At 41.3% G+C, this 23,611-nt stretch overlaps 1 protein-coding gene across 1 annotated transcript in view; it reads left to right on the forward strand.

Annotated features, from left to right (window-relative positions):
- Positions 1-17,269: 17,269 nt before the first annotated feature.
- Positions 17,270-23,611, forward strand: part of ZYG11A (zyg-11 family member A, cell cycle regulator) — a 59,365-nt gene continuing 53,023 nt past the window's right edge. Inside the window, exons 1-2 of the mRNA XM_064279948.1 lie at positions 17,270-17,416; positions 21,757-21,922. Coding sequence (XP_064136018.1) covers positions 17,270-17,416; positions 21,757-21,922 — 313 coding nt within the window. The remainder of the gene's footprint in view (positions 17,417-21,756; positions 21,923-23,611) is intronic.

Raw genomic sequence — 23,611 nt, forward strand, 5'->3', positions numbered from 1 at the left:
TCAGTTTCTTTATCTATGTGTTCCTTGGCTTGTTCTGCATACTGCCTCATTTCCTTCCTGATGTCTTGAAGTGTTTCTGTATATTAAACTTTTGTATTCTGCATCTGGTAATTCCACGAATGCACTTTCATCTAGAAGATCCCTGGATTCTTTGATTTGAGAGCCTTTTGAGGTGATCATGGTCTGTTTCTTTATGTGACTTGATATTGATTGTTGTCTCCGAGCCATCTATAAGTTATTGTATTAGTTTATGCTTGTTTACTGTATTGTGGCTGCTTGCTTTGTTTTGTTTTAGTATATCCCTATGGGTTGCTTGAGTGAGCTAGCTTGATTATTTTCACCTTTGGAGCTCTGATGTCCTGTCCCCAGCTGGCTAGAGCTGTTATCAGATATACCAGTCTAGGAGTCCACTCAGTTTTCTTTTCTGAATTCAGCTCAGGTTTCCAGGTAGCTGATCAGCAAGTGTGTGGTAGAGGCTCTGTCCTACAGTCTTAGAGGGGCAGAGGTGACTGGCGTATATACTGGTATCTGATTGCAGCAGGGGGTCACACTGTGAACAAGGCAGGGGGCTTAGAACCGAACCCCAAGTGTCTCTGAGGAAACATGTCTCTGTTCCCTAGAGCGTGCTGGTGGGTGGGTTCTGCAGAGGGACCGTGGACCCCTCTCGTGGGTGGCTGGGTGACCTGAGTGGAGCTACCAGTCCTTAGGTCCCTGATGTGGATAGGTGAGGACCTTGTTTAATAGGCAAAGCAATGTAAAATGTCAAACACCCACCTCTCCACCACACAGCTGAAATGGTTGGAGTTTGCCAACAAGGGCCTATTCTCCCAAAAATAGGCCCACACAGGCCCGTGCCAAAGGGAAAGGGGCTCAAGGTCCACGGACGGTTTATGCCTGGACAGGAGCCTCTTCTGTCCTGCTCTCCCCTGGTTAATAAGGAGCTAGCAAATTACCTTTTCCCCCCAGTTGCAAATTTTTTCCTTCCCCAAGGCCGGGAGGATGGCTCTAGGTGCTCACCAGGGTCTATCTCAGGCCCAGGGATTCAGCCACTGAAGCTGGCTTGGGGGTGGGGGGCACGGTAATATACATGCAAGTACTTAGCTTTTGCCGAGAGCGCTGTTCTCCTCAGGTTCCGGAGGTGTGAGTAGGCTGTGTGGCTGGCTGCTTCTCCTTGAGGAAACTGTGGCCGAATGCTAGGACCAGCCCGCTGCTGCCACCGCCGCCGCCACCACTCCGGGAATGGTGCCTGAGGGCTCCCTGTGATACAGGTCCGGTAATTCCTCTCCATTCCTGAACAGTCACTTCCTCCCGCTGCCGCTCAGTTTGTTGTCTAAGCTTGCCTTTGATGCTCAGGGCTCCCAGCTTGTCACAAATTTACGTGTTTCACTTGTTTTTTTTTGGTCTTTGTTGTAAAGAGGACTCGCTAGAAGCATTTATCTATTCCGCCATCTTGGCTCCCTCCTCGAGTTTTTAATATAAGAGACTAAGGGAGCTGTTTGGTGGCATGGTGGTTAAGAACTCGGCTGCTAACAAAAGATTGCCAGTTCGAATCCACCAATCGCTCCTTGGGAACCCTATGGGACAGTTCCACTCTGTCCTATAGGGTAGCTATGAATCGGAATACACTGGATGACGAGTTTTTTTTTAGTTTGTCTGTTTCCTAACTACGGCTTGTACATAAATCGATGGTTCCTAACCCAGGGACTACCTGTATAACAGAACGAAATGTTGTCCAGGTACTGTTTAAGTGCTGGAACTTATGTAACTTGTAAGTCCCTCAAGGAACTTATAGTTTAGTGGAGAAGAATACATATTAAATAAATAAACAAAAATATGGTAACACATTTTACAGACCAGTCCACAGTTTTTGTTATAGAGGCACAGAGACCACACCTAATCCAGCTGGGAACCGATAAGACAGTCTGAGAAGGCTACCTGGAGAACATAATATCTGGGTTGACATTTATTCACACAATTATTGAAATAATGATCTGACATAAAGTACATTATTAAAGTACATTTTGTGAAAGGGATTACAAAAAATGAAAGCATAATAATAATTTCATGGCCAAGAAGATTCCTTAGTGATTTTAGTTTCCGAACCTGCATTTTATAGTTGAAGAAGCCAATTCTTAGGTAAAATGAGCTTGTGCCAGGTCACACAGCAAGTCACTAACAGACTGCGCTGAAATCCTTATTTCCAAATCCTCAATTCAGTGGGTTCTTTCTCCCCACCTCCCTGCTGTAAAATAGCATGAGATGTCTTAGATTGTAAACAAGTATGTGATTGAGCTTCAGACGAGTGGTATAGAAAAAAATGTGCACCAAGGAGCGGGCAGAGTTGTGAAGACCAACTGTCCTTGAATTTGGTATTATTGGCTATAGCATTAGTGTCTAGATGCTACAGAATTGTTAATAAGTGGCCGCTGCAAATACTACTGCTTCACTGTCCCCCAGCAGAACTGTATCGTGGTTACATACAGTTCTGGTGGCGTAGTGGTAAAGAGCTTGGCTGCTAACCAAAAGGTCAGCAGTTCAAATCCACCAGCTGCTCCTTGGAAACCCTATGGGGCAGTTCTGCTCTGGCCTATAGGGTCACTATGAGTCAGAATTGACTCGACAGCAATGTGTTTTTTATACATGTGGAGAAGCCCCTGGGTTGTGCAAATTGTTAATGCACTCGGGGCTGCTAGCCAAAAGGTTGGAATTTCAAGTCCACCCAGAGGCACCTGGGAAGAAAGGCCTGGTGAACTACTTTGGAAAATCAGCCATTGAAAACCCTAGGAAGCACACATGTGGGTTGCCATGAGGTGAAGTCAACTCTACAGCAACTTGTTTGTTTCTTATACATGTGGAAACTAAAATTGAGGTATGGTGTGTTAAAGTGGTAGAGGTAGGGGTTTTTTAAATCTTATAATTTTTATAATTATTATTTTTCTTAGCCTTATATTGCCTGTTCAATAAGCCATTTAATTAAAAATTAAAAACAATCAAAACTGAAAGAAATTTAAACACAAGGTTTATCCTGAGCAGTCACTCTACGTGCATGTGTTGTTGTTCCAGCACCGTATCAGATAATGTTCTGCTGCTCTTCCTAAGGTTTTCACTGGCTAATTCTCAGAAGCAGACTGTCGGGTCCTTCTTCTGAGTCTTAGTCTGGAAGCTCAGCTAAAAACTGTCCGCCATGGGTGACCCTGCTGATCTGAATACCGGTGGCATAACTTCCAGCATCACAGCAACACGCAAGCCCCCCACAGCACAACAAACTGACAGACCCGTGGGGGATATACATATAGGGAGACCATTCTGATTCTAAAAAACAAACAAAAAAAATGGCTCCAAGTAGGCTACTTACAATGAAGCTTATAAAGAGAAGTGGAGGGAGAAGAACAGACGATCAACCATTGGCTAATCTTAACATGATTGATTGAACCCTGCCCTCCCCTTTTACTGAAATTAACTGATACCAAGGCACAAGGTGGTCTCTGGCCCTCTACCCATCTGTATCCATGATACCTTTTGAAATTTAAATTAAGTAAGCCTGACTTGAACAGGAAAGAAAAAATCAGCAACTCTGAGTGAAAAAAAAAAGCTGTTGGTGGGATTAATTTTGGGTCAGGAATTTATTTACGGTTAATATTTGGTTTCTTGGGTAAGAAAAACCTTAAAGTCAAAGATGCCTGTTACTCATTTTTCTCTTTGACATTTTTCTCTTTGCAGTGTTACTACACTATGGGTCAAACATGCTGAGGAAGATAAATATTTTGACTAAATTTAACCAAACAAGTTGTTGATCTGTGTTGTATAGAGGCACTTCAAAAAAAAAGGAAAAAATTAAAAGCTTTCCTCCTCCTCTCCCCTACCCTTTCTGGAAGTTCTTTATTATGTAGATTGATCAGGTCTTCTTTGGCTAAAACTTCCATTCCTCTTAAGTCTCCTATTCCCCATTCTCAATCTCCATCATAAAAGAAAAATGAACCGGTCTGACTAATTGCATAACTCCTCAAATTGAGAAGTGGGAGTGAATGGCAGAAATGATGAGCACTCACATCAGTCATTTCTGTCTCTTCTTACTTAAAATCATAATGCAGTTTCAAAATCCAGCCTTTACACTGGTGGCAGCCTATGAAAGAGTAAGTCATAGGATGGGAGTTCCCACAAAGCTCTTGGCTTCCAGAAGCCAGCCTTTGGAGTAGACTTGTGAAGATGGCACCAGTACCCAAATGTTGCAGATGAATGGCTTACTCCTGTGCATTTAGTAGGACAGCTATTTAAAATCCTTCTGCAATGACTCAGTTAAGGACTGTCTCTGAAGAGTGTGATGTGAATCTAAGAGTTGAAGAACAAAAAAAACCTTAGCTCCTCTGTCACTTTACATCAATACACATTATAAAAGGAACATTTACATAGCTAGAATGTGATTGCTGTTTGTAAATGGAGAATAAGGAGTTGCCAGACACACTTTCTACGTAATTCTCCGTGCTGACCTTTTGGTTAGCAGCCAATCTCTTAAATACTGGCACTACTAGGGCTCCAGTACTGTGGTAAGGGGTCTATAATTTTAAATAACACTAGTGATTTGAAATCTTGGTGGCATAGTGGTTAAGAGTTCGGGTGCTAATCAAAAGGTCAGCAGTTTGAATCCACCAGGCCCTCCTTGGAAACCCCATGGAGAAGTTCTACTCTGTCCTATAGGGTTACTGAGTCGGAATCGAGGCACCAGGTACTAATGATTTAGTAGATTCCAATGATTGACCTGAAATGTAGTCAAAGATTTTATCAAGGGAAACACTAGGGTAAGCCCTTTCCATGTACATTTTTTTCAGCTAAGCCTTGCAACAATTCTGTAAAGCAGATAATTATTCCATTTTATGGATAAGGAAATGTGAGGTATTGAATAACTTTTGCCAAGGACACAAGCTACTAGGTGTGAGAGCCACACATCAGACTCACATCTGTCAGACTCTGAAATCTTTGCTTTTAATCACAGTGATACCCAAGGCATCCAGGAGCTGCTTAGTCATTAGCAAGCAAGACCTGCTCCTCCTGTCCATTGTCAAGCAAAACCTTAAGTGATAGCACTGGGTGTGGCTCAAGCCAGTCAAATCCAGTTTACTAGCCTACCTGCCAAAGAAAAAAATGCAATCTGTTTTACTGTGCCTGCTAGCCATGGTAACCTATGTAATCTGTGATGTTTGTATGTACTTGCTTGTAAGGGACAGTATAAAAAGCCTCCCTTTGTCCAGGGAGCTTGATTTGAGGTATACACCTCCTTGCTCCTTGCCTGACTGCTTCAATAAACGCTCTTCCTCCCTGCTCCCCTTGGTTTGTCTTTATTGACAAGAAGCTGCACCAAGAAGGAACTGCTTAGGGTAACAACTGTATTATCAAGGGAAAAAAATCCAATTTAACAGTTAAGGCCAATCTCAAATGCCATTACCATGCAAAAGGGTGCCTGATGAAAAGAATTGAGCCCATTGATAGCTTTCCATGTTTATGTTTTTTTCTTTTCTGAAGATGGTATTATAGGGCAGCATTAGTGTCTAGGTGCTATAGAATTGTTAACAAATGGTCACTGCAAATACTACTGCTTCACTGTTTCCCAGCAGAGCTGTATTGTGATCACACCTGAATAAAGAGTGAATATACACATGTGGAAACTGTTGCTGTCGTCGAGTCCACTCCGACTTGTAGAGACCCAATAGGACAAAGTACAAGTGCCCTGTAGAGTTTCTAAGGAGCGACTGGTGGATTCTAACTGCCAACTTTTTGGTTAGCAGCCGTAGCACTTAACCACTATGCCACCAGGGTTGTGTTGGCAAAGAATAGTGAATATACCATGGACTACCAAAAGAAGGAATAAATCTGTCTTGGAAGAAGTACAACCAGAATGCTCCTTAGAAGTAAGGATGGGGAGACTGTGTCTGACATACTTTGGACATGTTATCAGGAGGGATCAGTCCCCGGAGAAGGACATCGTGCTTGGTAAAGTAGAGGGTCAGTGAAAAAGGGAAAGACTCTCAAAGAGATAGACTGACACAGTGGCTGCAACAATGGGCTCAAGCACAGCAACATTTGTGAGGATGGTGCGGGGCTGGGCAGTGTTTCCTTCTGTTGTGCGCTGAGTCGCTATGAGTTGGAACCGGCTTGATGGCACCTAATAACGACATACATGTGGAGGGAGCCCTGATGGCACAGTGGTTAAAAGCTCAGCTGCTAACCAGAAGGTGGCTTTTACACTAACACATCCTAAGAAGTTTGGATTGGAATGTTTCAAACTGGGGAGGATGATGGTCAGATTTGTTTTTTAGGTAGAGCACTCCCTGCAAGTGTGCATAAAGGATTGGAAGGGATGAGTCTGGTACCAGAGAGATCGATTAGGAGTACAGACTAAGTCCTCAGAAAATACTTGTTCAACTGGAGTGGAAAACTCTGAAGAAGGGCAGGGGACAGGCATATAGAAGATTGGAGGAGGAAGGGATATAGGAACAGGTTGTCACACTTGCCGCTCCCTAAATAGATGAGAAACTTCCCTCTGCAACTACAATTAATTTTTTCCAGGTAGCCATTTCATAAATTTTTTTCTACAAATATTTATTGACCATCTTCTACGAATCAGGCACTGTTTAAGGCCTGGTGGCACAGCAAAACAAAGTTCCTGACTTCATGAAGCTTACATTTTATTCTAGTAGGAGGAGGCAGATAATAAGCAGAAATAAAAAAAATACATACATGACGAATTGCGCGCAATAAACGCAAAAGCAGAGTTAGGGGGACAAGAAGTATGGGGAGGACATAGTGATGGTTGTGAGGATTGCTATTTAATGTACCATCGTCATGGAGTCTCTGGGTGGTGCAAATGGTTAGTGTACCATAGGCAGGGAAGTACTTGCCGATGAAGCAATATTTGAGCAGAGACCTGAAGGAAGTTGAGAGCCAGCTGTGAGGATAGCTGAGAAAACAGCAAGGAATCTAATAGAGCTGAAGTAGAGCGAGCAAAAGGGAGAGCAGCAGAAGATAAGGTTAGAGAAAATAGGGGTTGAGGGAATAGGGATGGAGAGTTATTGCTTAATGAGTACAGAGTTTCTGTTTGGGATGATGAAAAAGTTCTGAAAAAGTGCTGGCTGTACAACACTGTAACTATATGTAATGCCACTGAATTTTATACTTAAAAATGGTTAAAATAGCAAACTTTAGGTTATATATATTTTACCTGCCCCCCCCCAAATATACACACACACACATGCATGCACACATGCACACACGTGCACACACCCAAGCAGGAAATGACAGGGGCTTGGACCAGGGTAATGGAGGAAGAAGTAAAACATAGACAATTTCTGGATTTATTCTGAAGTGAGAGCCAAGAGAATTTTCTGACAGATAGGATGTGGGATATAAGAATAAAAGAGCCAATGATGGAGCCAAGGTTTTTGCCATGAGCGAATGAAACAGTTGTCATATATTGAAATGGGGAAGAGTTTTTGGCGGAGGATATCAAGACCTTACTTTTCAACATATCGAGGCTTTGTAGATAACCAGGTGGAGATACTGAATAGACAGTTGGATATGAGTCTGAAGTTCAAAAGTGTGATCCAGACTAGAGACATAAAATAGGAGTCCTGGTGGCGAAGCGGTTAAGAGCTTGGCTGCTAACCAAAAGGTCTGCAGTTAGAATCCACCAGCTGTTCCTTGACAACTTATGGGTGGTTCTACCCTGCCACTATGAGTTAGAATTGACTCTACAGGAATTCTGTTTGTTTTTTTCCAGCATATATATATTAAAAAAAAAAAAAAATTTAAACTTATGAAGCTGGATAAAATCCCCAAGAGTAAGAGAATGGGTAGAGAAGAGGTACAAGGACTGAGTCCTGGGGTACACGAAGATTTAGAAATCAGGGTGACGGAATCAGAAGGATGAGAAGGAACAGCCAATGAAGTAGGAGAAAAAACAGAGTGGGGAGGAGAATAGGGACGAGGAGGGGGAAGGAAGAGGAGGGGGAAAGAAAAGGAGGAGGAGATGTACCGGAAGCCAAATGAGGAAAGTATTTTAAAGAAGAGGAAATGATCATAGGGATCAAATGCTACTGAACAGTCAAATAAGATGAGGGATGAGCAGAGACCACTGAATTTAGCAATTTGGAGGTGGACAAGAGTGGCTGAGTAGAGTGGCAGGGATGAGAGGCAAAAATGGTGGGAGAATTGGAGACAGCAAGTATAGACTTGGGAGAAGTTTCGCTGTAAAGGAGAGAAAAGATAGGGGTGAGAGACCTGAAGAGAGAAATGGGGTCAAAAGTAATATTTTTTTTTCAACTACAGGAGAAATATCCACTTGTTTATCTGCTGGGGGGAATTATCCAATTAAAGGAGAAAAAGTGATAATGCAGGAGAGAAAAGGAATGCTGCTGGATGATACCTTTGAGGAAGCAAGAGGGGATGGGATCTAGTGCACAAGTCCAGGAATTGGCCTTAGGTAAGACTCGATTTTTTTTTAAGACTGGGTAGCACTATTTTTTTTTTTTTTTTTTAAGAGCTGCTAGGAGTCGGAACTGACTCAATGGCAACAAGTTTGTTTTTTTGGTTTTTAAGACTATAAGAAGTTCCTAGTAATAGAAAGCATATACGAGTAAATGGGTAAATGTAATGGTGAGAGCTTGGGGTGTTCTTTTATTTATTGCTTTGTCTTTTCTCATTGGAAGAGGAAACAGAGTGTGGTTGGGGAGGAAATGTTGGAAGTTTGAGGATAAAGAATAGTTAAAACTTAAAAAAGAAAAAAAGAATATTGATTGGACTTGGACTTAGAAGACTCGATTTTTACTCCAAAATTTGCTGGGTAAAATTTAAACTTGGCTATTAAACCTCTCTGGAATTGCTGGGTGGTGCAAACAGAACATACTGGGCTCCTAACTGAAAGATTGGAGGTTCTAGTCAACCCAGAGGTGCTTCTGAAAAAAGGCCTGGAGATCTACTTCCAAAAAATCAGCCATTGGAGCAGAGTTCTGCTCTGACACACATGGGGTAACCTTTTTTTTTTTTGTTTTTTTAATGAGATTTAAATGAATGAATGTGAAAGGAAGGCATTTTGCAAAGTTATTTGGATTTAAAAAATAATTTTAGCAATTGAATACATTTACCAAAGACTTGATAATGTGCCAAGCATCATGATATGTTGTTTACATACATTATCTTATTTAATCCCTGCATTAACCCTGTGAGAAAAGGCATTCTTACCCTATTTTACTGAGAAGGAAGTTGAGATCCAGAGAAATTAAGGCTCTTGCCCAAGGTTCACACTTTAGTAGATGGTGGAGCTGGCGTTCCAATCTGTAATTCAAACTCCAAGGCTCATACGCTTAATAATGATCTTTTTCCAAGACATATTTTTTCTTAAATTCTCTAAAAGTGTACTACTTTACTGCCGTCTCAGAGTTTGTTTCTTGGAGCAGGTTATAAAAATCTTTTTGGTATTTTTGGATAACAAGAAATGAGTTTTTTTTCTCTAAATTATTGATAACATTTTGTATTCATTTTGTGCACCTATGAGGGCAGAGGTGGTCTTGATATTTGATTTATCCAGTGTCTCTACAAGTTGAAACAGAGAGGACTGTTACGAGAGAGGTGATGTCAGACTTTCAGGGGAAAGATTTTCAAATAATACATTCTATTCCTCCAAGCATACAGGTATACAGTCGGTCTGCGGGAATGTCCCCGAGGGACTACACGAGTGAGGTTATCCATCCCCGAGGTGTGGGCCTGAAGGAGGTTGGTTTTAGACGGGTGAGTAGGGGTTTGGTATTTGTTGGTGGACTTAAGGGTTAAGAGCAACGGCTGCTAACCAAAATGTCGGTAGTTCGAATCCACCAGGCATTCCTCGGAAACCCTATAGGGCAGTTTTACTTTGCCCTATAAGATCAGTAAGAGTCGGAACGGACCTGACGGCGAAGGGCTTTCTTTCTTTTTTTTTTTTTTTGGACGGTTGGTCTCTGGGGGGTTGGGGTAGTAGGCGGAAGACGGTTGGAGCCCTGAGGGGGTGGGATCGTGGTCATCTTGGGGGTGGTGGTGAGGGCCCGTCCCCGGGGGCGGGGTCTGGGCGGGCCGACCTCTGCGGGCCGGGGGCAAAGCTGCAGCGGGCGCGTACGCGTCGCCACGCCCGTCTCTTCGAAAGCCTCGCGGCCCAGACCCGCGCGAGCGCTGTGTGTGAGCAGCTCGTGGAGCTTCCCTCCGCGCGACGCCCCACAGCAGCCTCCCAGCGTGGGCCGACACCGCGTTTTGCGGGATTCGTGCCCCTGTTCGACGCCAGCTTCCTCACCACGGCCCGCCGGCGGGGGTCGCCATGGTTCACTTTTTGCACCCGGGCCTCTCGTCCCGGACCATCGTCCCTCCGGACGCTCAGGATGCCCTGGGCTGCTGCGTGGTGCAGGTGAGCCCCAGCGAGGGGTGGGGAGCGGACTTCGGCGGGGCGCCGGGACGTCGGCTTACGCGGCCACATGTCGGGGACTCCGCGGAGGGGCTAGTTGGTTAGTGCGGTCGGCGAGGGGATAAATCTGGAGAGGGTGACTAGACCGGGTAGTCGCCGGGGCAGTGCGTGGGGGAGGTGGACGGACGGGGTGGAGGGAAGTTTTTCTGCCCGGAACGCCCCAGCCTTTGGGCTGAGATCGCGCGGTGGAAGCCGAGTCCCACCCTCTGACCTTGCGCGAGTCCCCTGAAATCTCCGACTCTCACCTGTACGTGGCAAAGGCTGCAGCTATATATTTTGCAGGATGGTGTAAGCTCAGGCGTAAGTGCTAAGTATGGCACTAGGCCTAGTCCGTAGTAGACGCTGGCGATTATTATTGTCATAATGAACCCAAATGCCCCAAACCTTGACCGTTTCTTCAAGAGCTGGTGAACGTGATGCTCCCCGGGGCCTGTGATCCTTCTTCGGCTCCCCTGCCCCCGCCCCCCGAGCCCTGCTGGAGAAACTGGAACCCCCAAGACGGAGATGCCTTCAATTTCACGTGTTTTCTTCTTTTTCGGGATTCCTCCTAAACTAAGCTTTGAGTAAAATGCAAGCAACATGAATATGCTTTTAGCTGCTATTGTGTGTTAAGTGTTCCCATTTCTAAAAGAATCTGGTAATTCTCTCGAGTTTCTTCGACATTGATTTAAAAAAAAAGTTGCCTTCAGGTTGATTTGGACTCAAATCGACCCTGTAAAACGGAGAGTAGAATAATCTCACGGAAGAGCTGATTTACTTATTTAAAAAGAAAAACAAACAAACAAACAGTGTTTTCGGTGGAAGTTTACACAGAAAATTAGGTTCCCATTTGACAGTTTATACGCAAATTGTTCTAGCTGATTTACTCTTGAATTTGAATACAAGTATTGGGATGTCAGATTCCGTATTCTACTCTGGAAGGGCCACCTTCTGAGAACTCAAAATCCAGTACTGAAGTAGAGGGAAGGAGATAATGTGATTAAGATGATATTTCACACAATAACGCCTTAATGGAAAACTTTTGTGCCCTGGAAAAATCTAGCTTGTTCCCTTTTAGATTCCTTTTTTTTTTTCTCTCTGTGTGTGTGTGTGTGTATATATATATTTTTTTAATTTTGTTGAAAATATACACAGCAAAACATACACCAATTCAGCTATTTCTACATGTACAATTCAGTGACATTGATTGCATTCTTCAAATTGTGCAACCATTCTCACCCTCCTTTTCTGAGTTGTTCCTTCTCATTAACATAAACTTACTGCCTCATGAGTTTCCTGTCTAATCTCTCCAGTTGCTCTTGTCACTTTGAGTTCATATAGTTCTTAAAAGAGCAAAATAATGTTTAAGGCAGACATTTTTACTAGTTAAGCTAAGCTATTGTTTGGTTTTAGGAAGACTTCAGGGGATATTTTTGGTTTAAGGTTTAAAGGTTATCTCAGGGCAGTAGTTTCAGGGGTTCATCCAGCCTCCATGACTCTAGAAGTCTGGATTCCATGAGAATTTGAAATTCTGTTGTGCATTTTCCCCCTTCTGTTCAGGATTCTTGTATGGAATCTTTGGTTAAAATGTTCAGTAACGGTAGCCGGGCACCGTCCACTTCTGGTCTCATAGCAGAGGAGGCGGTTGTTCATGGAAGCAATTAACCACAAACTCCATATCCTCCTATTCCTGACTCTCCTTCCTCTTCAAGCAAATGGAGACAATTGTTGTACCTTGGATGGCGGCTTACAAACTTAAGACCCCGGGTGCTACACAGTGAACTAGGAGGTAGAACAGCAGCACTAAAGCACGTTATTAGGCCATTTAACTGGGATGCCCCATGAAAACATGACCTTAAACCTCCAAACCAAAGAACCAAATTCCATAAAGTTTTTGTTTGTCCATAAGCAGCCTCAGCAGCTACCTTTTTTTTTTCTTATAAATATGTGACACAACTTTTTTTTTTTTAATTTTTATTGTGCTTTAAGTGAAAGTTTACAAATCAAGTCAGTCTCTCACACAAAAACTTATATACACCTTGCTACATACTCCCAGTTGCTGTCCCCCTAATGAGACAGCCCATTCCCTCCCTCCACTCTCTCTTTTTGTGTCCATTTTGCCAGCTTCTAACCCCCTCTACCCTTTCATCTCCCCTCCAGGTGGGAGATGCCAACATAGTCTCAAGTGTCCACCTGATCCAAGAAGCTCACTCCTCATCAGCATCCCTCTCCAACCCATTGTTCAGTCCAATCCCTATCTGAAGTTGGCTTTGGGAATGGTTCCTGTCCTGGGCCAACAGAAGGTCTGGGGGCCATGACCACCGGGGTCCTTCTAGTCTCAGTCAGACCATTAAGTCTGGTCTTTTTATGAGAATCTGGGGTCTGCATCCCACTGCTCTCATGCTCCTTCAGGGGTTCTCTGTTATGTTCCCTGTCAGGGCACTCATCTGTTGTAGCGGGGCACCATCTAACTCTTCTGGTTTATGTGGCCCTTTCTGTCTCCTGGGCTCGTAATTACCTCGTGTCCTTGGTGTTCTTTATTCTCCTTTGGTCCAGGTGGGTGGAGACCAATTGATGCATCTTAGATGGCTGCTTGCTAGTGTTTAAGACCCCAGATGCCACTCTTCAAAGTGGGGTGCAGAATGTTTTCTTACTAGATTTTATTATGCCAATTTACTTAGATTTCCCCCTGAAACCATGGTTCCCAAACCCCTGCCCCTGCTACACTGGCCTTCGAAGCATTTGGTGTATTCAGGAAACTTACCTGCTTTTGGTTTAGTCCAGTTGTGCTGACCTCGCCTGTATTGTGTCACACAGCTTTTGCCAATTCAGCTTTTTACAGGTGTTAACTTATTGACATTGTTATGTACTATGATTTGTTAAGTTTGTAACTAATGAAAAAAACTGGACTTTTTTTTAATGTACTAATGTAGTGTGCCAAGAACTTTTTATGCTGTTGTGATAGGAATTGAAACAGATTTTCTTTTTTAAAAAGCAGTCAATCAGTTTTCTATAGTATATGGTACACTTGTTCTTCTTTGCAAGATTTTATTTTTAGTTATTCATTTTAATTAACATAAATAATGCATTACCCCCCATGATAAATATTTGTGTCGTCTAGTCTTTAATGTTCTCTTGCAGTGTTTTGTAGTTTTTAGTGTGTAGGTCTTTCACATATTTTTATGATTGTATTCCTATTGATAATATTGTAAATGATATTTTTAAAATTTCATATAAACTTTTGCTATATATAGCAATACAATTGATTTGGTATTCTTGTACCCTGTAATCTTGTTGCAATTACTTTCTCTAGTAGTTTTTTGTACATTGACAGTTTTCTACGTGTATGATCATATCATCTGCAAATACAGTTGTACTTCTTTTCCAATCTATGGTTTTTATTTTCTAGAACTTCCTGAACAATGTTGAAAGGCAAGCAGTGAGAATGAGCGTCTTTGCCTTGTTTCTAGACTCTTCACCTTTAGGTTTTTCGATAGATCCCTTTTCTCAAGTTAAGGAAGTCTCCTATTCCTAGTTTATTAAGAGTTATCATAAGTATGTGTTAAATTTTATCAGAAGCCTTTTCTGCATTTATTAAGACCATATGATTTTTTCTTCTTTATTTTGTTAATATGAATTATAGTCATTATGAATTTACTGTTACAATCTAAGAGTAAAGTCCACTTGATCATGATGTAGTATACTTTTTATATATTTCAAGATTTTATTTGTTAATACTTTACTAAGTATTTTTTGCATTTATGTTTATAAGGGGTATTGCTCTTTTTTAGAAATAATTTTTATCCGGTTTTAGTATCAGGATAATGCTTATCTCAAAAAACGCACTGGGAAGTGTTTCGGCTTCTGTGTTTTGAAAGAGTATTGTGAGATTGGTATTATTTTGTCCTTAAGTGTTTTTCTCCAGTGAAGCCACCTGAGCCTTGAATTTCTTTGGGGGGAAAGGTTTTAATTATATTTTTTATCTATTATATCTATTTCTTTGGGGGAAACAATTTTATAATTGTTACAATTCTTATGTAATATCTAATTCTTATTTTCTGGAGCCCTGGTGGTATAGTGGTTAAGCGCTTGGCTGCTAACCAGGAGGTCGGCAGTTCGAATTCACCAGCCACTCCTTGGAAACCCAAATCCTATGGAGCAGTTCTGCTCTGTCCTGTAGGGTCGGTGTGAGTTGGAATTGACTCTGTGGCCAAGGGTTTTGGTTTTATTTATAAAATATGGTTATAAATGAAATGTAAAGATGATGAATATTCATATTCATCAAGAAGACATAGCATTCCTGATGTGTATGCACTCACTGTCAATTTTGGTTTTTTGTCTTTCAAGGAATTTATGCGTTTCATCTGAGTTATCAGATTTATTGCCATAAAATTATAGGAGTCCTATTATCCTTTTAATGTTTGCAGAATCTATAATGATGTTCCCTCTTTTGTTCCTGATGTTGGTAATTTGTGTTTCATCTTTATTTCCTTGGTTTATATACCCAGGAATTTGTCAATATTATTAATCTTTTCAAAGAACCCACTGTCTTAACTAGTGTTCTACCACAAGTTGGTGGCTTTAAAGAACAGAAATTTTTTGTCTCACAATTCTGGAGACTCAATCCAAATCAGGGGCTCACCTGTGTTGATTCCTTCCTTATCGGTAGCCCTGGATCTTCCCTAGCTCTTGGAGTTACTCAGATGGCATTTCTCTTTCTTTGTGTGTGGATGTAAATGTGTGTCTTCTCTCTTTATGAAACAGAAGTGATTAGGTTTAGTACTCATCCTGTACTGATATAGCGTCATTAACATAACAAACCCTTTTCCTAAACAGGGTTATATCCACAGGAATAAGGGTTAGGATTCCAGGGCATATTTTGGGGGTTGCGATTCAACCCACAACACCAGCTTTTGGCTTTGGTTATATCTGTTGCTCATTCTTTTTTTTTTTTTTTTTTTACTGATTTTTGCTCATATCATTATAATTTTTTTCTTTACTTTGGACTTTATTTTTTATCTTTTTAAGGTGAAAATTTAGGTTATTAATTTTATACCTTGTTTCTAGGATAAACATTTAGTGCTTTACATTTCCTCTAACTGCTTGGTTAACTCCCATTAATTTTTATATATTGTTCAAAATATTTTCCAAATCCATTTTGGTTTCTTCTTTGACCTATGGGATATATATAAGTAAATTGCTTAATTCTCAAATATTTAGGGATATTCCACATATCTTTTTTGTTAACTGACTTTTCTAATATAATTGTATTGTCAAGAACAAGGTGATTTCAGTCCATTCGTGTTTGAGATTTGTCTTACAAAACAGATTTGATCATCCTTGGTGAATGTTCCATGTGCACTTGAAAGGAATACGTGTTCTGCAATTGGATATAGTATTCTATGAGCGTCAGGTCAAATAGGTTGTTAATGTTAATCTGCTGTATTCTTTGTCATTTCCTGTTTACATGTTTCTCCCGTACACAAGACAAAAAAAAAACCAAATCCGCTGCTGTCGAGTCGATTCCGACTCATAGTGACTCCATAGGACAGAGTATAACTGCCCCATAGAGTTTCCGAGGAGCGCCTGGGGTTCAAACTGCTGACGTTTTGGTTAGCAGCCGTAGCACTTAACCACTGTGCCACAAGGGTTTCCCTGTACACAAGAGCCTTGCTTTTTTGTACAGGCTGATAACCTGTTCCTTTTAATTGAAGTAAATATAATTAATAATGCTGGGTTTAAGGCTTACTGTACTGCTGTTTGTTTCTGTTTGTCCCTTATGTTTGTTTTTTGTTGTGTTTGTTTCCTGATTCCTTTTGAATTGAGTATTTTGAGAGTTTTACTTTATCTTTGTATTGACTTATGTTCTCTCTATCTCTCTCTAATGGTCACTCGAGTAGCACTTTTCAAAGTGTGAACCCAGGAGAGCTCTGGGGTCACCAAGACCGTTTAGGGGGCCTGTGAGGTCAGAACTACTTTCATAATGGTAAGATGTTATTTACTGTTGTTTTCTCATGAGTGTACAGCATACCTTTCCAGAGGCTATATGCCATTTGATACCGTAACAAGATTGAATATAGAAGCAGATAAGAGAATACAGCTCTCTTCCATGAAGCCACATGTTAGTGAAATTTTCGAAACTGTCAAAGAGTACCACTGTTCTCATTAAACCTTTACTGGAAAATATGTTTGTAGTTTTAAAAATGTTACTTATGCTAACATGTGATGGGTTTCTTTTTCTTCCAAATGAATATATATATTTTTAAGATTTCTCAGTTTCAATTTCAAATGTGGTAAATGTTGATGGACATAATTGTTTTTTTTTTTTTTTTAAATATAATCTAATTTTTATACCTGTAAAGGGGTCTGAAGATTAAAAAGTTAGAGAACTGCAGTTCTAGGTTTTAAAATAATGCAAGTGAATGAGTAATTCGTTTATGAGAATCAGCATGAAGCTGGTTTCTGTGAGGCAGAGATTAAAGATGTTTCAAATGTCCAACTTTTCCAAATTGCTGTACCAGTCCATTATCTCTAACATCAACTCCTCCTCCCCTCAGTACTCTTCTCTCCCATCTTTGGGTTCCATAATTTGCTGTAGCATCTCACAGAATTCATGAACCGTATCAAGGAAAGGAAATGGCTCACATGGTTGTGGAGGCTGGTCAGTCCCAAATCTGTGTGTCAGATGTAGGCATCTCCTGACTACGTGGCTACAGGGATTGGCAAACCCAAATCTACAGGCCAACAACAAGGCCGCTGGCTCGCAAGGCTGCAGAAGCCGATGAATCAGGTCAGGTGATAGGCTTCTAGCCCATGGGGCTGCAGGAGCTGGTGAGTCCTGGAATCGGCAGGTCAGATGGCAGGCCACTGGCTCAAGTTCCAAGGAACCAGAGGTCAGACAGTGATGAGCTGGATGCAGGACCCAGATGCAGAGAGACATCCACCGGAATACCCACACATGTACAGTGGATGCAGGCCACACCCCAGGGACAGGGGTGACTTGAGTAAGGTGGGACCCAAGGCTGTGACTCAGGATACACCCTACAATAATATTGCCTTATTAACGTATAGAGGTTAGGATTTATAGCACATAGAATGGAGGATAATTAGAATAATTGATCAGATTACAAAATGAAGGACAGCCACACAGTACTGGGAATGAGCCCAGCCAAGCTGACATAACTCCAACCGTCGCAGGTTTCATACACCTTACTTGTATAGCCCCACTCCGTCATTTTGTGTGAGTCACAAAGACTCTGGTTAGAAGGGCCATATTAAGTCATTCATTGCACTGCGGCATGGTTGACTTATCACAGTCTGTTTTTAAATGTTATATCACTTCTCCTTATAGCAGTATTCTTTAATTTTCCCCCTTTTGTCCTTTGTGAGGAAATTCAAAGATTATTTCTCAGAACAAAGGCCAGATTGATCTTTGTAAGGTGATTTATTACCTCACAGTTTCTATTGATGGGTGTATTTTTCTTTTCCCTTGTCAGATAATGTTTTATTGTAAACTGAACTTTATGGATGCTACTTGGAAAGTCTGGATTTTTGCTTCCTTCCAGAGTACAGCTTGTATTTGGTGTTTTTTTCATGCTTTTGTGAAGGATGTGTTTTAAAATTTTCATTTTCTGTTTAATTGTTGCTTGTATATAGAAATATTTTTGTTTTTATCTTGCATCCATTAAAACATTTTAATCAGTACAGTTACATGGTAGAGTTTACATTTTAGATATGATGAGTCTGGCCTCTGGGTAGAGAATGATTGGAAAAGGATTAAGAGAGAAAGGAAATTTGGAGTTTTGCGGTTATTTAGGCAAGGTATGGTAGTGATATGGATTAGGAATTGATAGAAGAGCTAGAAAGAGGAGGATAGAATAGAAATTTTTTCAGTGGTTAAACAGTCATGCTTCCAGCAAGAGACTGATGACACTCAAAGTGAGGATACCTCAAGGAGGGGTTACATTAAGGAACTATTTCCAAAAACTTGTAAGGGCAAGATACACCACAATAATGCAGTGTTCTAAGTCCACCAACAGCACCTATTGCCTCTCTTATGCCTAGAGGTCCTTCCCAAAGGAAAGAAGACTGATTTTAGAGGAATGGTCAGGAAGACAGAAACCCTGGTGGCATAGTGGTTAAGAGTTAAAGCTACTCACCAAAAGATCAGCAGTTTGAATCTACTGGGTGCTCCTTGGGGCAGTTCTACTCTGTCCTATAGGGTTACTATGAGTCGGAATTGGCTCAGTAGCAGTGGGTTTGGTTTTTTTCTTTTGGCTGGTCGATGAGAAGGGGACGAAGACACGGGTAGTCCAGGGCAATCTTACAGAGAGCTGGGGAAATACTCTACTTTCCTCCTTCCAGTCTTCTGTCAGAGTTTTGTCATTGGGGCAGGGCAGTCTGTTTATATGGGCCACATAGGTAACCTCCAGGAGTAGAGGGCAGGGTGGGGAAAGGTCAGAAGTGAATCTGGGCAAGAAACTGATGGCAAATGGAAGTGATCTGTCACAGAAGTAAAGCCACTGGGATTTGCTAGTAGACTGGATATGTGTGTTTGTGTGGGGTGTTGATTAAGGACAAGGAGGTGTCTGGAAAGACCCAGCAACTGAATAGTTGAAAAAGGCTGGAGAATATCAGTTTTGCACGTGGTGAGTTTAAAGTATTTGTAACATAGAGAGATGTGTCAGGGAAGTAACTGGTTATCCAGGCCGATGGCTTAAAGAGAGATCTGACCTGGAGATAACAATCTGGGATTCACTGACTTTATAGATAGTATTAAGAGCCATGCAATCAGTAGTCAAATGTCATAGAGGCAAAGAAAGAATGTTTAGGACAGTACTGTCTAATAAAACTTTCTATGATAATGGAAATGTTCTGTATTTGTGCTGTCCAAGATCGCAGCCATCTGACTTAGGCTGGGCTCTCTAGAGGAGCAAAACCAGTGAGGGACGTGTATGTATGTGTGTGTGTGTATATACTTGCCAGCCTTCACAACTGTGTGAGCCATTTCCTTGAAATAAATCTGTGTGTGGCAAGTCCCAAATCCATGGGTCAGATGTCAGGCAAGAGGCCTCTCCTGACTCATGTGGTTGCAGGAGTTTAAGAATTCCAAAATCTGCAGGTCAGACAGTAGGCTGCTGGCTCACGTCCCAGGAACTGGAGGTCAGAGAGAGGATGATGAGTTGGATGCACGATCAAGAGTTGGTGAGCTTTGCCAGAGCATCCATGTATATTGGATGCAGGCCACACCCCCAAGAAAATACCTCTTGCACAAGAGATCACATCATGGATGTTGATTACATCATAACTTCTAAGCCATTGAGAATCATGGCCTAGCCAAGTTTTCACACAACCTTAACCATCACAGTCCACCCTTTGTCTGCTTGGCACCCGTACAAACCAAAAACACCAAACCTTTTGTTGTTGAGTTGATTGCAACTCATAGCTATCCTATAGGCCAGAGTAGAACTGCCCCATTGGGTTTCCACAGAGCAGCTGGTGGATTCAAACTGCTGTTAACTACTGCACCACCAGGGATGCAGTACACATCTCCTTAAACTGTACGTAATCTCTAAAGACAATTATAAAGTCATACTTACACTTAACGTTCCTACAACCGAAAGCACACTAACCCTGTTTACATCTTATATTTTATAATAAGTAATGGAATAAGGGAAGGAAGAAAACAAAGATATTTTATATGTATCAAACCTGTTGCCATCGAGTTCATTCCAACTCATAGTGACCCTAGAGGAAAGACTAGGACTGCCCCGTAGGGTTCCCAGGGAGTGGCTGGTAGATTTAAACTGCTGACCTTTTGGTTAGCAGCTAAGCTCTTAACTGCTATGCCACCAGGGTTCTGTTTATATGTGTGTATATATGTACATATATATACATGTATATATATATACATATATACACACATACATGTATAACAAAACAAGGAAGAAATATAACAATTAACAGCCCTCACTTCCACAACTGATCACATGGTCATAGCTGGTATTGAGAGCTACTTTCTTCCACTACCCTTTCTATATTTCCTATGCCCTCAGTAAGCACCTCAGCTGGTCGTGGTTCTTTGACTGGTGGGGGTGGGGTTACCCAAACCTTCATGCCTGAAGAGTCTGGGCCATTAGTAGTCATGTTGGAATTGGGTTGCTGTAATTTTTCATTGACTTTAATCTCAGGCCATGGTAGTACTAAGAGAAATCCGTCTTTGAGCGGGGCACCACTCTGTTTCCTAGTTGGGCCAGAATCCCACAGGCAACAGATTGGTTGCTATGTGACGCGTACGCTGCCCTCGTTTGTGTCAGCAGTTACTGAACTGTTCTGAACCGGTTCAAAGCCGTGGTTTGGATAACCAGACCTGCTGAGTTAATCCTTTACTGTACAGCAAGAAAGTAATTTATGCTTTGGACTATGCTATGGAATTTAATGAGTTTAAAGCGGGAGGAGTCAATGAACTGCTGGCAGTAGTGGTACTTTAATGTGTGAGTCAGGCTGGAGTGCCTCATACTGAACGTGGGATCCTTTCTGTTTCTGCTGAGGTCCAGTATGAGACCCTGGGATCTGATCACACTGAGGTGGGATGGAGGTAACTACAGATAGGGAGGAAGGTTCTAATTTTGGGTGATTCATATGCACGTTGAAGTCTCTGAGAAAGACAGCAGTCTCTCTATTTGGCTCATCACCCTCTCTTTATGTCTAACACAGTGCCATGGTACTTAAATAGTTGTTGAATGAACAAAAATGCCTGTGTATCTTAGAGGAGAAAGGGCCCATTGAACTTGTTACAGTCCCATCTCCCTCTCAGTTCCTCACTCTTCTGTAGCATGCTGGCCGTATCACCCTTTTAAGACCGTGAACACTTTCGTGTGGAGGAATAAGCCTTCCGATCCTCTGGCACATGATAATTGCTGTATAAGTATTTGTTGAATGAATGACCATGTAATCTCTGCTTGAAAATATTCCGTGTTGTACTGAAACCATTAGGCTGTTAGCTTCTAAAGGAGTAGAAGTATATCTTACTCATTCCTGTATTTTCAGTGGCTGGAACAGAACAGGTGATGAGTGAAGGATTTAGAGAATTTTGTTTAAGGTACAACAAAACATCGATTCTTCCTTCAGTAAAGAGTTGGAATTAAGGTGGTTTCAGTACATAAAAATCATTGTTAGAGTGGGGAGAATATATCTTCAGATATCCTTGTCAAGTAGTTTTATGTATGACATGACCAATCTTAATGTTGAATTTTGTGCACATGTATTCTAACAAAATTTGTTTGGGGTTTGTTTGATAGGAGGAAGCATCTCCCTACTCTTTGGTCGATATCTGTTTAAACATCCTAATTGCTAACCTGGAGAAATTGTGTTCCAAAAGACCTGATGGAACACTGTGCCTTCCAGAGCATTGGAGTTTCCCTCAGGAAGTGGCTGATCGATTCCTTGGAGTGATGACTTGGGAAGGTAATGTCTTAAGGCTCCTCTGCAGCGCACTCTTATAGCACTTTACTATTTGAAAAGCACCTACAATTCACCTACAATTACTCTTGATCCTTGTATCAGCCCTGAGGGCAGTATAGAAATCATTTCTATTTTATTTTTGAAGAATTAACTTTCTGAAAATCTTTCTAAGATCCTGTAATGGAAATTGGCTTGCTTCTAGTCCCTCCCTGCTGTTGGCTTAGCAGAGAAAGAAGAAAACTAAGTTACCACTCACCCATGTGTTTTCTAGCATCCAAAATCCTGTTTCAATAGGCTCTTTACCCATTCATTGTGGATATGATCCTTTAAAATTTTTCCTTCATTACAACAATGACCAAAAAGATGGGAAAACAAACAAACAAAAAAGGAGTAGCTGTATGTATAGTCAAACACCTCATGGAATTTGGTTCCTTGGTTTGGAGGCTTAGAGTCATGGTTTCATGGGCTATCCCAGTTAATTGGCCTAATAATGTGGTTAGAGCTTCTGTTTTACCTCCTAGTTCGTTATGTAGTGCCTGGGGTCTTAAAAGCTTGCAAACAGCCTTCCAAGGCAAAAAAAATTCATCTTTATTTGCCTGGAACAATGGAGGAAAACGGAGAATCAGAAATAGGGGGAGGAAATGGAATGTGTGGCTGGCTCATTGCCTCCATGAACAACTGCCTCTTTTGCCATGAGATCAGAAGAACTGGATGGTGTCCAGCTACCATTACTGAACATTTTGATCAAAGAAAGTGTAGAAGAATCCTGATCAAAAAAGGGGAAAATGCATAGTAGAATTTCAAATCCTCATGGAATCCAGACTTTCTGAAATAGCCAAAACTGTTGCCCTGAGATAATCTTTAAACCTTAAATCAAAAACATCTCCTGACGTCTTCTCAAAACCCAGCAATAGTTTAGCTTAACTAGTAAAACATGTCTCTGCCTTGAGCATTGTGTTGTTTTAAGAACTATTGATACGGGATCAGATTGACAACAGCAACTCTAAAGATTTGCTGGGAAACTTAGGAGGCAGTGAGTTTATGTTAATGAAGGAGGAACCGTTCAGAAAAGGAGGGTTAGAATGGTTGCACAGCTCAAGGAACGTAGTTGATATCACTGGATTGTACGTGTAGAAACTGTTGGTGTTTGTTTTGCTGTTTATATTCTCCACAGCAACAAAAATAAATTATAAAAAACAATTTCCTTTACCTCCATTTTAGTGGGATTTCAAAGGAGCAGAGATAAAGGCATGCATTTAATTTACCGTATTTTAGTTTGTTGTTAATGAAAAAGCTTTTTTTTTTTTTTTTTTTGGTAACAGCGTTATTGAAATACAGGGTCACTAAGAGTCGGAATCGACTTGACAGCAACATGTAACAGGTTATTGTGATACAATTCACATATATAGTTCACTCGTTTAAAGTATACAGTATTGGCTTTTAGTATTTTTACAACCATCACTACAATTTTAGGATATTTTTATCATCTCAAAAGCAAACCCTGTATCCTTTAGTTATAGCCCCCATATTTTCCTCTTCCCCCATCTGAAACAACCACTAATTGACTTTCTGTCTCTATGGATCTACCTGTCCTGGACATTTTGTAAAAACTGAATCATAAATATGTCGCTGTTTGTGTCCGGATTCTTTCACTGGCATGTTGTTACCAAGGTTCGTCCATGTTGTAGCATG

Source organism: Loxodonta africana, chromosome 3, assembly GCF_030014295.1.
Source record: "Loxodonta africana isolate mLoxAfr1 chromosome 3, mLoxAfr1.hap2, whole genome shotgun sequence".
NCBI lineage: Eukaryota > Metazoa > Chordata > Mammalia > Proboscidea > Elephantidae > Loxodonta > Loxodonta africana.